This window comes from Pezoporus flaviventris, unplaced genomic scaffold (genome assembly GCF_033815535.1).
Source record: "Pezoporus flaviventris isolate CSIRO_AGI_PZ_B2104156 unplaced genomic scaffold, CSIRO_AGI_Pfla_v1 ptg000213l, whole genome shotgun sequence".
In the NCBI taxonomy this organism is placed as follows: Eukaryota; Metazoa; Chordata; class Aves; order Psittaciformes; family Psittacidae; genus Pezoporus; species Pezoporus flaviventris.
The window spans coordinates 5,910,333-5,927,272 of NW_026892761.1; the positions used below are offsets into that span (position 1 = coordinate 5,910,333).

Consider the following 16,940-nt stretch of genomic DNA (forward strand, 5'->3'; position numbering starts at 1 on the left):
GGTCATACCAGCTAGTGTGTGCAATAATAGAAGCAAGAAGGCACCAGCATAAATTAGCACAGAAGGACATACCAAAGATCCCAAGCAAAGTACTCTGACCATTGGCCTGTGCTAAAATCCACACCACTAACTTCGAGGTACTACTACCAAGGCTACACAGTGCAGTATGGATGTCAACCAGTGTTACCATTGCAGTGTCACCTTCCCTTTGCTTTGGGGACACAGCTCAAGAATCCACTTGCAAACTTTGTCAGTGCTGCCACAAGAGCTAAGACTAGACAAGAACGTTCGTCAGGGTATTGCTTAGTGCTTTAGGGCAATTCATATGAAGGGCTCCACCTCATCCTTCCCTACCATATCCACATGACAATGAAACAGTGAGAGCTGCCTACATCCCGTTACCACTGAGGGATTCCCTGGAATGTGGAAACAAAGGAAAAAAGGGGAAGTAGAGAACTAATTTGTACATACAGTGAGGGAATGATGCACATTCTGCATTTTTACATTTAATGCTAAACCCAGGCCCATGAAACCCCTTACAGTTTATTACTATAATTATTTAAAGTCAAAAAAATTCTTTATAATAAGACTGGGAGGTTTTTTACATAAGATGTACATAAATGTCTATTTTTATATCCAAAAGAAACCACAGCTCCTTAATCTACCAAGACAGAATCACAGAATAGTTCGGGTGGGAAAGGACCTTAAGATCATCCAGTTCCAACCCCCCTGCCATGAGCAGGGACACCTCCTACTAAACCCTGCCACCCAAGGCTCTGTCCAGCCTGGCCTTGAACACCACCAGGGATGGAGCATTCACAGCTTCCTTGGGCAACCCATTCCAGGGCCTCACCACCCTCACAGTAAAGAACTTCTTCCTTAGATCCAATCTAAACTTCCCCTGTTTAAGTTTGAGCCTGTTACCCCTTGTCCTATCACTACAGTCCCTAATGAAGAGTACCTCCCCAGCGTCCTTACAGGCCCCCTTCAGATACTGGAAGGCTGCTATGCGGTCTCCACGCAGCCTTCTCTTCTCCAGGCTGAACAGCCCCAACTTTCTCAGCCTGTCTTCACACGGGAGGTGCTCCAGCTCCCTGATCATCCTCATGGCCTCCTCTGGACTTGTTCCAACAGTTACATGTCCTTTTTATGTTGAGGACACCAGAACTGTACACAATACTCCAAGTGAGGTCTCACGAGAGCAGATAATTTGTTTCTTTATGAACAAAACTTGTTTCCATGAAGGGACATTTCCTGTATAATTGTCATTGTAAGAAAAGCCACCAGCAATCGAAAATGGTTTTGTGTAACCACTTTATGATAAGGAAGAAAAACCTAGTTTGTGTGAAAAATAAAATTTAAACTATGAACAAATGAAAACCAGACATAGTTTATATTTTTCATTGCTGGCCTTCCTCAAATCCTCCTAACTCTTTTTCATACAACAAGCATAATTAAATTGCTACAGAATGTTGCTTGATAAATGATTATCTCTGAAATATGAATGCCTTCCAAGGGAACTTCTAATACAAGTGAGGTCAATACTGAGTATAAACTATGGGAAGCTGCTCATTTGGCATTTTCAAAGACAATAAATGAGCATAAGACAGAAAACAAATATAAAATCCTGCATTGCTGTAAATCTAGGACACAGATTCTCTTTGGGGCACAGCACAAAAGCATGAAATATGTAATTTTAAGTTACGCAATACCTGGACAACAGAACAAAGGAAGCTTTTTCTCTCAGACTCTATTTTAAATAAAATTAAAAAGCTGAAATAGCTTTCACTAGATTTTGGACTAGTCCTGAGCAGCTTCAGCTACCAATGGATTATTATTTCCAACAGTTCCCAGTTCCTTCACAAATCCTAAATAAAACAGAATTCCCCTTTAAAACGCTAGAAATATAAAAGGGCATGTAGGATCTAAACGACAAATGCTGAACATCAATGAAGGCACGAAGCCAGTAATTAGAAAAATATTGGAGTGTGCTCAGTTAATCTAAAGCCGATTTGGAAGAACCATTCATTTTATCAGCATGTGAAGAGGTGTAAGAGCATTACAGAGCTCTAGCTGTGAAATGTTCCTGTGCTATAAACAAGAACCATCTCCTCATGTACCTTATGAACATGTTAACTCAGGAACCAGGTGATACAGCTTCTGGGACCTGTTCAAGACATTGTTCTGAGTCATGTACAGACACACAAGACCTCATTCAGAAATAGCTTGTCTTATTTGGTGCTGCAGGCCTGTATTTCCTTTCTTTCCATTTATGAAACAGAAGTACTAAGTACTGCTTGCTAAGTGATTTTTTGATACTACCATAAAACAATATAGTTTATATCTAAGGAGAGGGAGATAGATTCTTTTCCTGAAGAGATGACAGCCCAAGAATTAGAGTTTGATACCACACCACTCCCCTCCCCAAATAAAACAGTGATTCATTTCCTAAATAGGTTGTAACATTGCCCAATAAATTCAACATGAATCTTTCCATTTATCTCAGTGAGCTTCAATGTTGAGTTCTAGATAAGGTCACCATTCTCAAGATGCTTGTACAAGCCTGAAGAGGTTAAAAAGATAAAATCTCGAAACTCTTCTTATGTATTTGTGACAAACTTATGCTAAGAGTATTACAAAGCAAACGATGTTCTCCCAGACGTACCCAGGACTTCTATATTCCTGAACCTGGAAATGAAAGGGGTTTATTTTTCCTTACATGTGCTGTGAGGCATTAGGAAAGAGATGTGAGTACTGAGGGGCTGAATCTTCAGGGCCATGAGGAGCAGCGTGGCTTATAACCATCAGCACAGGCCTGTGAGGATACATCTTCTTTGAGATTCTGAAGAAGGTAATACTGTCATTTGTAATCAGATCAGTTAGATAGTCCTGCAAGAAGAAGTAAAAGTATAATGAGATACTTGAAAAATAATTTCAAACTGGGGGGTGAGGCGGTAAGGGGATGACTGAGATATTGTAAGAAACAGGAGAACAGAAGCTACTTCACTCAAAATGGGAGAAGGGAGTAAGTTACAGATGTTAAAACTTCAAAAAGCAAAACCAAACCATTCTTTTTTCACTGCTTATAAATATGAAAAGCCACAGCTTCCTCTCAGAAATGAATACCAAATAGGACTCTTTCTTCCCAGAGTACATAATTACATTATGAAGATCACAGTACTAAATACAACTGTATCAATGAAAAAAAGAAAATTACAGGTCAATTTATTTGCTTTCTGGTGTTGATATCTTCAAGGCATTTAATCTGACCTTAGCAACATAAAAGTGCTTTAAAAATCCAAAAGGCTCGATGTTCACTTTTCTTAACTTCCCTCTGAACCAGAAGTCACTAAGCTAAAAGACGCTGTGCTAATTGGACCAAAAGTTCATTCAATATTACTGACACAGTGACAAGTTGATAGAGATTTAGTTCTATCAAATAAAATGCTGAGAATACAGAAAACTTCCTTTGGAAGATATAGACCATCTTTCCATTTTCTAAGAAGCATCATTATTATTCTCCTTATATCTGCTGGAGCTACATGGATTGAAGACAATATTTTCAGTGACAATCCATGTTCTCTCTAAGACTGCATCACAGGAAATGCTGCAAACATAAATACTTCTCAAACATGAGTAGGATATGAAACTGCACCGTTAAAAAGAGAAGAACAACTGTCATATCACAATGGAACGCAAAATCAGACATAACATCTGCCCCTGGTCAAGTGAACAAGTACAAGGTGTGGTACATATTGGATTAAATCTCCTTTTAAGTGCAGTTTTCTGTCTGTGGTTCAGACTCTTGCTTCTCTTCATCACTGCCAATGACCTTGACCTGAGAAGTCAGCTTATCATCCATCAAAGGAGGCCTTTTTCACTGACTGTATTTATACTTTCCCCAAGTTATTTCCTGTGCATCCCAGAACAAGGCTGACAAAGTCTTTGTTTATCATTTTACACACTGGTCCCAGCATGGTGCATGTCTGTTATGAAACTGCCACGACTATATTATTGATGTGGTATTTTCACTCATGAAAGCAGGTGTAAATAGGCATAATTCCATCAAAGTTAACTGAAGGACCTCCCTTCATCACCATATGCAGGGGAAGGGAGATTGTACAATAAGCCAGACCAGAGCAAAACTGGCTTCTGAGCATACTTTTAATACCTGAGACCATAGTTATGGCTCAGAGAGAAACATTGGAATGCTGTCAAAAAAGCATTGACATTTATCTGAAATGTGACTCTCCTTTACGGTGGCTGTTCAGCATCTTAAGTGTATAACTCATCTTTGGTTCAGCCACTATGAAAGCATAGTTTCAAACTTAATTTTGAAGATAATTTTCACCTGGTCAAAGTGAAAATCATTCAAATTCAACACTGCAAACCCAGCGTCTGCCAGGCCAAAAGACCAAGGAGAAACCTTTCCCCCAACCTACTTCTTTCTTTAAAGAGCTCCAGACTACAGAGGTTGTTGCAGACGGTGCAAATGCATACGAAACTAAACACTCATCTAAAAAAGCTGACATAAACTGAAAAAAGGACAATCAAAGTAGAATATATCCTGCTAGAAAATCTGAAAGAATTTGCAAAGATTTGATTTTCAGAGGGAAAGTGCTCAGCTCTTGCTTTTGAGGACAGAATCAGCAGTGTTTTTTTCCAAGTTTTCCACTGGCATATAATTAACACTAACAGTGTCAAGTAGATAGGGCTAAAAAATAATCTGATTATGTTGTTCATTGCTGGAAAATTAAATTTTCAGCAACGAAAGTGGCAAAAGCAGTCTTGTATGTCAGCTTCTGTTTGCTCATTTGAACTCCAGTGTTAACACCAACAAGTGCTGTTGCTCTGTGTACTAGCATCTGCTTATTACAATAGCTCTGCATTATGCAAGAATATGAAGATTACAAAAACATTTACATTTTATTTTTTTTTTTTAATTTATGATCAAACTGAGTAAGGAAAACTAAACCAAATGCAAACCTAAACATTTTCAAGTATTGCATACACAAACCAGAGCTGAGAATATTGGAACACACAGTTCCCTACTGGCTCCTTGGAGCAATGGGGAACAGTGCCCTATGAAATTACTTGCCTGACATTGTTCCATGTAAGATCTATTTCCATCATAACATTTTTGGTACACTGCTTTAGAGATTAGCTCTCATTCGTCATAGATGAGAAGGGAAATAAAAGAGAAATAATTCTGTACATCAGGTGCCCTTTCCCCTTGGCAGCTGGTGATAGCAAAGGAAACCCTAGAAGCCTGTTAAGTTTTATCTTTCAACACAAAGTACATTCAATTAAAAATGACAAATAGGGGAGGGGAAAGGAGAAATCAGCGACATCAGCCTTTCAAAGGAAAATCTGACTGTGAACACATTGCTAATGAAACACAAATACAGAGGCAGGATTTCTGCTCAATAAGAGAGAGCAAACCGAGTCTTTGTTGAGCAAATACACCTTACAAATTAATGTCACTCCAGAGCAAGTCACCTTCTTAAGTTATACACTACTTAAACTACAGCAGTTTACAGATAAATTTATTTACCATCATACTTCAGAGACAACTCAGGCCATTTTAGGAATTCACAAAAGCTGGTTCCTTTGGAAAGACAACTCATTTGGCTGAAATAAACATGCTCCTGACTGCAAAGAGGTAACTGAGCTGCAACATGTGCTAGATGAGAGGGAAAAAAAAAAAAAAGGTACTGCATTTGACAATGGTTATCAAGCATTTTAGTAAATTTGGCCAGGGTGTAACATCCTTGCAAGGATATTAGGAGACATATGTGCCTGTAACAATGCACAGAGATATAAATTCAATAGTTACATTCTCTACTCATTCAGAATAATCCTAAGATACACACCAAGATATTATGAATTCTCCATCTTATTACAGCTGTGAAACAAGTTCCTTAAACTAATATAAAAAGATGGGTTTAGCTGGAGGGAACTGGATTCTTATCTCACTTATGCTTGTGTAACTCCACTAGAGTCAGTTCTATACCAGGGGAATAGATGACAATCAGACTCAGCACACAATAATTAAAGTATACAAAGTACTGAAGTTGTTATCATGCAGCTTTTAAACCAATTTTACTTCAGCTCATAATGCATAATACAGTCTCAGGACATTCTGTTTGTTTCCATTGCTGCTAACAATGTTTTCAGTAACATGACCCTCCTGGAATGGAAGATAAGGAGAAGTCCAAACATGACGCCTATTGGGTTGTAGCTAATGTTACACGGAGCAGCTTTCATGTATGAAAGGAATTCTTTAGTTAGATTGAAGCCATGCAGCACAGTCTTCTTGCAGCCACACCTAAATGTAAAAATAATAGAAATAAATCAATAGGACCTACCCTGGAGTAGTCATATCCATGCTTCTCCTTCACTCCATTTCTACAGAGTGTATAGTTATAAAATCGAGAGTTTTTAAGTAGTCCAACCCATTCTTTCCAACCAGGAGGCACGTAGGAGCCATTGTATTCATTGAGGTACTTTCCAAAGAAAGCTAGGGGTAGAGAAAACAGAAGCATAATAAGAAGGTGTAACAGAAACACTTCAAAGACACCACATTTAACCATATTCTTTCCTGTCTCTTCTTAGAGAAGCGTTTTCTTCATTCCAATACTCAAGATAAAAGCTAAGTTCCAAGTTTGTCTGCGTTTATTTCAGAGCTCCAGATCTGACTACAATCTGACTACATAAGAGAGAAACTGGACCACAATTAATATTATATTTTATCTTATGATACATTCAGATTCAGATGAACAAAACAGAGAATGCTTAAGACACTGCTGGTTGCCACATTATCTCATCCTGCTCTGAATCACACAATTTAGCTACATTTTTCATTTTGGTTACACCCACTTAAGCCATCTCCACCTAAGGAACTGGCAGAAGCAGTGAAGTTACTAATAGGAGGCTGGCTCAAGAAAAATGATGACAAATGAGGACCATAAATTTGATGGGATTTTAAACTGGTTGCATAGAAGAAACGAAGCAGCAGTGGTTTGGCAGAACAAGCGCAGAATGAGTACAAGGGTTGTTGCAGAACACCGGGCAGGCATTTGAGCCATCCTGCCAGAAGAGCTCTGTGCATGCAAGCCTTGCTCTGTAAGCCCCAAGTGTACGGACACAAATGGTTAAGGAAAATGAAAAGCATTAGATTTCTATGAGAAGAACACAAACCCTCTAAAGCACACGATGTACCCAACGATGCTTTCACACCACTGCAGTTAAAAATTAAAGGAAGGAACATATTTTTTAGTATTAAGTTTATATATCATCACTAGGCAGCTACAGGACAAATTATACTGGAAGACTTCCATTTGTCTAGTTAGTTTTTTTTAAAGCTTAAAGGCAAAATTTTGCTCTTGGGTCTGCAGGCTGCACTGCAAATCAGCACCTGACTTTCCATGATCAGAGCTCCCATCTTGATTTTTGAATGGTCAGGCAATACAAGTTAGCATTGCCATAGTGACTAGCACAAAGATCTTTACACTTGTTCCAGTTGTCAAGACAAATACTTCTAAACCACAGGTACACAGTGTCTGCAGGATCTCACAGTGGCCATGTATCAGCAACTGCCTGTGAATCCGTAAGGATAACAGACTATCTAAGATTTGGCTCTTAGACTAAACCTCACTTCATAATCTACAAGAATTGAGTACAAATTCACATTTTCCAGATTCTTAATGACTTTTTCTTTTAAGCACACAGCCTATGGTGCCTGATACTGTACCTTCTTGTACTTAAATAAATGAAAGGAGCAATAGTGTGGTTAGAGTAAGACAGGTTTTCAGTCAGCCTCACTGAAGTCAATGGATTTACATCTATTTGTAGTAGGCTGAATATCTGTCCAGAAGACAGACACAGTGTGAAACAGTGAATGTTTGAGATCTTTTAAAGTGTTTGAAAGAGATAAGTGTTGACAAAATTAAAATCTACATCACAGATGAGGAGAGCACATCTATTGCTACACAATTACTAAATTCCTTAAAATTACACTGGGCTTTCAAAATATTTTGCAAAAGCAGATAAGGTGTTACGCTATTTTTCACACCAGCCACTTACAAAAAGGTTAAGTGACTGAGAAGCATGCTGCTGAGAAGAGTTTGCTTGGTTAATGAAGATCTCGTGAGGTAGTTTACAACAGCAAAACAAAGTAAGCTGGCAGCAAAGAACAAAGCAAAGTCGATTCCACTATGGATGAAAACTATCATGTTACTCAGGGACTGTATTTATACATGAACAACTTATTTAAAGACTGAGAGGCAACTTAAGCAGGGTATTAAGCCAATACAGATGCATATTTTTTTCATGTCCTAGTAACAAAGAACACAGGACTGAAGCACTGCCCACTGCCTAAAGTAGCAGGGATGCACAAGGCTGTCCAAAGTCTTTTGTCCCCCATTCAACATATTACATCCAAACAGAGATGTACTTGGCATTTCTGCTCATGGGAACTAATCTGTTCCTAAAACCTCTGGCTGAGCCAGCTGAAGAAATCAGGAAAGAGGCATTCTGTAGAGAATTACTTCATTGTTTTTCTGCAGAGGCAATAAAGTCTGGTGGAAGTTCCTTCCCACACCTTTTGCATCCCCCCCATTGTACATTCAGGATGTCTTTATAACCTTGTATGGATGTTCAAGTGCTTTAAATAATTTTCTCTGCTGTTTCCAATCTTCCATTTCACATTCCTTCCTTTCCTCTCTCCTTCTCAGCCATTTAAAGGCTTGTTATTCACAATTTTTTAAATGTCACTCCTCTCAGTACAAAATATTGGTTACAAAAAAGCTCTCTTGATGCTGGCGAAAGATCTTGATTTTGGATTGTAAAGGTTCGCTCACACACACTTTTCCTCCCCTCAACAGATTAGTTCACCACCAGAGACAGCTGCTCGCTAGCATACACATGCCTCTGGTACATCCAATTTCAAACCACACCAAGATGGCATTAATAAGCATTCAAAGAGGCTGCTGTTTGATATGCTCAGCCATGTTCCTATCTCCAGTCTAAGCAATGATCATTAAACAACATCCAAATGGCTGGTTTTAATAAATGCATTAAGAATGCGATTTTCCTTTGCTTTCAACACTATACAATGTAGTTTGTCCCGAGACTACATAAAACAGGATATGCAAGAATTGAGTCCTTTGTACACTGTTACCACTTCCGCGGGGGTTCGTAACCTTCTAAGGTTCTTTGCTCAGTCTCACCCTTGGATGATAAGCACCTGGAAAATTCTTTGGTACAGAGTGGAATTTTTACAAGAGGTTTTCTTTTTTGAACTCTTCCTGTAAGGAAATAAAATTGCACACAAAAGAATTTTCCCAGTGCTACCAATTAATACAAAGGCCTGCTCTGAATACAACACAGCCGTAGACATATCAAGGCCACAGCTCATTGCTTAAAAAGCAGACCTCGCATACCGTCAAATGGAGTGTAAAAGCACAATTAGAATGGACACCAAGGCATCATTTACCAGCACTGGAAACGTTCAAGCCAGATCTACCATCTACCTACATCATTGTGCAGTTTAACCCCAGCTGGCAACTATGTCCCAGGACAATCATCTACCAGACTCCACAAATTTGTTGGATTTTTTTTTTTTCCTTCTTTTTTAAAAACACAATATCTTTTCCTCCTACTTATCTAAAAATAATTAACACTACTAAAATGCATCCACAAAGGACATTCACAAAACCTGCATTAAACTGAAAACTAAGATAATTCAGGATGCATCAATAAAATGATGTAGGAGATCATTCATCCCTCTATTCCACATGGACTGCCCAACATTGGGAGTTGGACATAACAGATCTTTTTCACTTCTAAAACTAGGAATGCAGTGGAAGTCAGAGGCCCACCAGTGTAAAGCTGCCAGATCAGATTCAGACACAGATTTTCAGTCTTTCATTGCTTCCTTGATTTGGCAGCTCTGATTCTGACCATAGTCATCTGATAGACTACTGGCCAAGACCACTTATCCATTCCCCTAATAACCTGCTTAACTGTATGATCATAGTATTTATGCTAATTTTAAGTAAAGTGAGAAGGAAATCAATAAAGGAATGTATGAGAGGAGTACTGGTAATAGCTTTCTGACAGTGCCATGTTATGTTCTGTTGGGAAGCAGTGAAAGATAGAGCTCTTGCTACACATAAAGCCAAAGCAGGTCATGCACTAGGAAAATATACTCTGTGCAACAACACTAGCCAGGCTTCAAGGGGACCTAAGAACCTTTTCATCTGTGGGGCTATTACTGACAGGACAAAGCCAGCTCCTCATGGTGGTGCATGATGGAAGGAGAAGAAAGAACCAGCACAAACTGAAACAAGCGATGTTTGGCCTGGATGTAAATAAAAGCTGTTTCACAAAGAAGAGTTGAAGAGTGAAACAGGTTGCTCAGAAACACTGTCAATTCCAATCCTTGGTGTTTCTCAAGACTAGACTGGATCAAGCTCTCAGCAACATGGCCTGGGACAGGCTTTGAGCAGGCAGTGGAAAACAGACCTCCTGAGGTCCCTTCCAGCCCAAATTAGCCGGTGATCCCATGACGGACTCAGTGACTTATGAAGCCCATCTTCAGTTGAATATACGTGATTCCTGGATTTGAGAATTTTGGAATATATTTATAAAAATTCATGGTCTCATAATAAATCCTTAAGCTGGAAGTAAAATTTAGCTTTTTGTTGCTCCCAGACAGTACATTCAGTATTTACACCACACATTGCTCCTCCTGGAGTCTTCATATCCTTCATGCTATGTAGCTACATCCGCCTATTAGCACTCCATTACATTGCACTTACCACCATGACTGTGAAGTTAAACTCACCTTTTAAGCTATTAACCCTCTACATTTAAAAGAGAATGTTGTGCATTAAGTACTTGAAAGATGTATTTAAAGCAGTTTTTCTGACATATTTTAACAGCCAGCTTTCCAGGTATTAACTTAGGTTTTGAGCTGTGAGCCTTAGCTGCTCATAGGGATTTGTCTACCCCTCTAAAATCTTTCACTTCCGTATCTGACAGCAGTTGTTCCCAGCTCAAAGTTGAACAATTAGCTACATTTGAGCAATCCCTTAATTCTGGACTGGGGAAAGGGGTAATTTCAGATCTTCTTTCTGTTGTATACCTAACAAAAATCACTTTCAGTAGTTTTTGTCCTCTAAGAGACAATCAGAGGAAAGCTGATGAGAAAGCACTCTCAGCATGACTAAGTATGCATGTAACAAGCAGTAAGCCCAAAGGTCAATTCAGCTTTGCTCTCACATCATGGCCAAATACGCTCAAACTGTACAATACACCAAACCCAGTGAAATTTATGGATTTCAAGCAGAAGTATGAACGTTCTGAGATAAAATACTATAATATTAAATTAGGTCCCATGGAAAATACTTTTCAGGACAGATCAGTTCTTATCAGGTATCAAAGTAACTGACCAGATTTTCCAAAAATCTGTAACTCCTAAGTGCTGAATTCACCTGAACAAAACGGTCCCAACTGGCACCTTTAGTGACAACTGCAAATACAACACTACTGCAGAGATTTGAAGATACAGTAATAGTATTAATATCACAGTAACTGCTATGAATCTAATGGATTGCTCAAAACACTGAGTTCCTGGATTTTAGAGTATTTTAAAGGAGGAAAAGCAGGGTTTAAGACCACATTTTGCTCTTGCTTAGCACCAGTTCCAGAGTGCTAAGGAAGACTTCTTTAGTTCTTTTCCTTTTTATGTCTGCAACAGTCCTTGAAATTACAAATTCATTGAAATACTGAACCAGCTAGACTAAGGAGAGAAGTACAGGTGTACACACACACACACATATTTTTAGTCTATTGCACATGATGGCCCAATTTTTCTCTAACCTATAATACACTGATAGCACAAAATTTTCTTAAAGATCATATGCTCCAGCCACCATCACAGGGACATAAAAAGAGTATTACTAAAGGCAAGAGCCTCTACATGCACAGCTCTTCTCTGTAACTGGAATAAAAATTATCATTACAATTCCTGAAGCATAATAGCTGTAAAAACCATGTTGTACAGTGGCTGGTATCCACTGCAGTTAGAATAGCCTACAGGCTTTCTTGTTATGCCAGGGGACTAGTTTGATATCTAGTAGGACAAAGGCAATGCACAGTAATCTTTATGACACCTTTGTTCCCTCTTCCTGAATTTGCATTGCACATTCCTCAGTTGTGGCCAAGGATCAGTGCCAAGATCTATTTAATGAATCAGGGGAATTGGCTGAAAGGGAACAGATGAAGCCAAATAAAACAAAAGGGCTCAAACCAAATATTTTGAAATGGTCAACAAGGAATCAAACTGAAGAATGCTGAGTGGGAGCCAAGTCTTGCTTGTCCTTCTCAGGTGAGGAAATTCCCAGAAGGACTAGGGCCAAGCTGCCTTCACTAATGTCTATGGCACAGCCTACGAAAGTTCAAACACAACTCGAATTGTAAGGCATAAATACCATTCTGAACAGCCCTCTCACACACACACACCTTTTAAAAGTTAAAGGAGTAACATCTAGAAATAGCAATCTCCCTATCATCAATCTTTATCACAATTCAGGACAAGATGACTTACTGTGTTGCAGCAGTATGATTTCCTGTGCTAGGCAGCACATGAGAAAGCAGGTCTGGCTGCGTGGTTTAGAGCACTCCTTCACAGCACAGGGCACTGTCACCAGTTCGCCTGCTCATACGCCTTGGTGGCCAATCCCGACCATTCAGATTTTCCATAAATCACTTCCCAACATCAAAATTGCAACACAAAGTATTTTATTAAAAATTTACTGAGGGTATCACCCCCCATTTTACATATCACAGTCACAGAAGAATCTTAACCTTTAGATTTATCCTCTCTTCACATCAACATTTCCTCCTTCACACATAAAACCCCCAAACCTCCCCAACGGTGGATTGTCAGACCTATTTTTTAATAACAGTCTAAGCAAAAGCTCATCTAGCTTAACGCTGAATCTTTACTGAAATACCAAAGTCTACACCACGCTACTTGGGCCAACTCCAAAAGAAATTCATTTAGAGCCATTTTGTCTCTAGGATTTGAAGAAAACCCAATTACCAAGCTTTTAGGGAAGTACCAAGATATGCTGTGAAGAAAAAATATTTGCTGTATTTTAACAAGCTGGGTTTTTCCACATAGCAATAAACTTGGAGGAACACTACTTAAAGCATTAGTTCATAAATAAAAACAACTACATCTTACTGAACCCAACTAAGAGAGAAGTCCAAACCTGGTTCAATACAACCACAGAATTCCTTTCAAAAAGATATTGATTGAAAGAGAAGAAATTCAGGTTCTAAAGAAGTTTATTGCCTGTACATTTACCTTTTACTTTTGACATACATGACACTTCAAATAACCAGTCATATTTTACAGTCCTGAAATGCATCTATCTCAGAAACATATATAGTCTTCCCATGCGTAACATGTACACATGTACACATGTACCAAGAAGTGCTACGATCACTAACTTGGAAGATGAGACGAAAGTCTCAGGGCAGTACTCATAGTAATGAAACATACAAGAAGACATGGAGGTGTTCCAGTTCAAAGCAATTGGAATTCAACTTCCAGAAACTGGAATTAGAATCCATCTGCAAAGTCTATGCCGTAGGCACCGGCACGTCTTCGCCATCATCACTGTTCTCTTATGCACTTTATTAAAAGATGGCACACCGCTCATTGTTCTATCTTTGAACTTCCACATCACTAAGCTTTTGCAGTGCCCACTACATTGTGTATCACTGCTGTACAGGGCAAGTATCTAACCATGGTGTTATCCACCATGATCTGTGTGGGCCATGTAGAACACTCACACCTTTGTATGTATAGGAAAAAGAACTTAAGAAAAATGCATTCAATAAATCACATTACTAAAATGAGATTATTTTGAAAGACTTCAGAAAAAAAAACAAAAAAACAAACAAAACAACAAAAAAAAACCAAACCCCAGCATTCTAGAAAATAAAAGAAAAAAGAATGCAAGAAGGTAATAGAAGAACTTAAACTGCTAGCTAGAGATCTTAAATTGGATTGAGAAGGAGGGAATTTCTTCTCATTTCTGGCTGATAAGCTACCTAATACTGAACAAAAATAGCACTGCCTGATGAAAAACTTAGTAAGCCAATATGTTCCTTTATTTTGTTAAGTTCTGCCATCCTAAAAGATCTACACTAATAAAGACTTTAAAAACATTTATCATGTATGTGCAAGTATTTGGTTCAGCCTTTAGCTGTTTTGAATGCTATGAAATGATAATGTTATTTCTGAAGAAATATCAAGCTATGAATAACTTCTTGCTTGAAATGATAAATCAGTATGATAAAGCCATTACACTTCAAGTGGTAAAATGGGCATCCTATCAGAAGAGTACATTATAGTAGGGGGAAAGAAAAATATGAGGTACTTTGCACAACCTACAATATTTTTTGTTGAAAACAGATTTAGAGGAAGAAATAAAAGAGAGGGTAAGAAGGAAACAAAATATGACTGGAAATAAGGGAGCCACAGACATCTGAACTCTGTAGTTGTGGATGCCTTGGTCTCTGACTCCTGGGAAAGTAATACTGGATTACAGGCCATCTTGTGGATTTTACTCAGCAAGTTACTCACAGAAGTGTATATATTCCTCTCTTCAGGACAGTTAAAATGTGTGCACTAAGCAACATAAAGCTAACATGGAGAAAACAGGTAATGAAAAAGTAGCTGTACAAGTAAGTTTCACTTCTACCATGTCCGCGTAATCCTCAGGGGAACACAGCTCTACTTAATGTGCTCTCATTTTAAGTTATCATGCATTATAGTATGTTTAAAGTGAAATTACTTATGCTTAGAACTCAACTCAGGGAAACAGAGGGAAAAGATACATTCATGTTTGACTTGAAACCAATTTATAGTTTAGAACTGATATTAGCGCTGGGAGAAAAAGAAACTCTTTAACACATATATGACAGGAAATCCAGAGCTGACTTTTCTTTGAAAATGCCAATCTCCAGAATATTTGCAGGATATTCCAGCTCAATAATTCACTGCCATGGGCCAAGCCCACCAGAAGCAGTGACATGGACAAAGTCAGTGGCTTTGGGCTATACATCAGGCTTCATCTTGTGTCCTTTCCAGCACAGATCCTTGGTTTCCTGTTGCAGCAACAGCTCACAATACAGCTGCTATGCCCAATCTTTCTTTTAGGCCATTTTCAAGTCAAATGTTCTCAAACTAACAGGTATAAATGGACAGATCTTGCTAAAATAATATTTCCATAAAAAGAGCAAAAGATTCAAAGAAACTCATTTACCTTCCAGATAAATAATTCAGAAACCTGATAACCAGTTTTGAAAAGTCACCTGGCTGTCTTGGAAATGAGGATCATAACACTTCTGTTCCTGATCTTGCAAATCAGTGCTAAAAACTAAGTCTGAATCATAAATCACTTGGTTATTATTTTTAAAATGGCCTTCAGTTCTTCATGAGCTGCAGGTGCTCTTTGTCATGCATAGAGGATGTTACTCTGACCTGGATAATCAGTTTTCTTTATACACATGTACCATGACAGTGAAGCACAGCAAGGCAGAGTGGGCACTGGACTGTGAATCACAACCTGCATCTTTTCATGTTGCTCTTCACCTGCATGTGACCTTTTAGAAAGTACTTCACTATTGCATCTCCATTTCCATCTACCCTTTGACTGCTTAGGTCACCAGTGATTCCCTACCAAGCAGTTATACACAGAGATCAACTTCAGTTAAGTTTTCAAGTATTTCTGTAATAAAAACCAGCAACTGCCAACTATTGTGAAGACAGCAAATTCTACAGCAAGGAACTGATAATCTGAGGGTTTTTCTCCTCGCATGTATCTAGATATTAAATCTGATCACACATTTTTCAGGTTCATTCCTCCTTTAATAAACATTTGCCAATAGCCTTTCTCCTCTTTCTTACGATTTAACAGTAAAATCACTTTAAAATGTCAAAGGCTGAGACAGTGAAGTGGAAAAATAATTATTTGAATGCAGTCAGCCACTGTATCTTCTTAGTCTAATATTAATGGAAGGAAACGGAAGATTGTCACTGAATTTTAATGAATTCATTAGTTAATTACTGTAAAGCCCTATGAAAGGGCTAAGAATGATTCTTACTTTTATTCCCAAGAATATTTTTTTTACAATGGCAGAGATGAACCTCCTACAATGACTTTTCTTTAGGTTCAAAATACATGACTGGTGCAAAAAAGCATTTATTAATTCTTTGTTCAAGTATGGACTTAGAATCAGAGCGAGATACTGACATATTACCCTACAAGTAGCCACTTTTTCCTCTGCTAATGGGTTTATTTAAGTGAATAGGGTTAGCTGTACTATAGGTACTGCTCCACAGAAACAAGGCTAGTAAGTTTGCTGAAACATATACTGCATTTGCAGCATACTCAGCCACGTTATTAAGCACAAATATAAATTAACAGAACCCTCTCAGAAGATTCAGTGAAGCAAGAGTGTCCTTCTGCCAGGCTGAATTTGGCCCACCATCCCTAATTCTGTTGAATTTAATAAGATAAACATGTTTTTTCATTTCCTGACTGCAGATAAGGCTGACAAAATATTCTGGAATCAGTCACCAATTTTAAGACCTAGTCATTGAGCCAGCCAGGCAAATGAAAAAGAAAAGCTTTTCTCATTAAGTAATGTCTAAGGGAAAGTTTAAATCTGTATTCCAATAAAACATCTTGGTATTTGTTGCTTCAGGACCCAAGCATGCAACAATGCATCATGCATTTTAAAAGCAGCCTCACAGAAAGAGATGGGTATGCTCATAGAAAACAGAACTTTTTTTCCGTAAATGTTTACACAAGAACCTTTGGCAGAGAAATTCCCTGTCACTCAGAAATGTTTGC

General features: G+C 38.4%; 1 protein-coding gene across 8 annotated transcripts in view; it reads right to left on the reverse strand.

Moving 5' to 3' along the window:
• Positions 1-16,940, reverse strand: part of SULF2 (sulfatase 2) — a 147,899-nt gene that overhangs the window by 35,309 nt on the left and 95,650 nt on the right. For all 8 annotated transcript variants that reach the window (XM_061441564.1, XM_061441561.1, XM_061441565.1 and 5 more), the window contains 2 exons: positions 6,369-6,520; positions 2,720-2,889 (listed from right to left, as the gene is read on the reverse strand). In XM_061441564.1, coding sequence (XP_061297548.1) covers positions 2,720-2,889; positions 6,369-6,520 — 322 coding nt within the window. The remainder of the gene's footprint in view (positions 1-2,719; positions 2,890-6,368; positions 6,521-16,940) is intronic.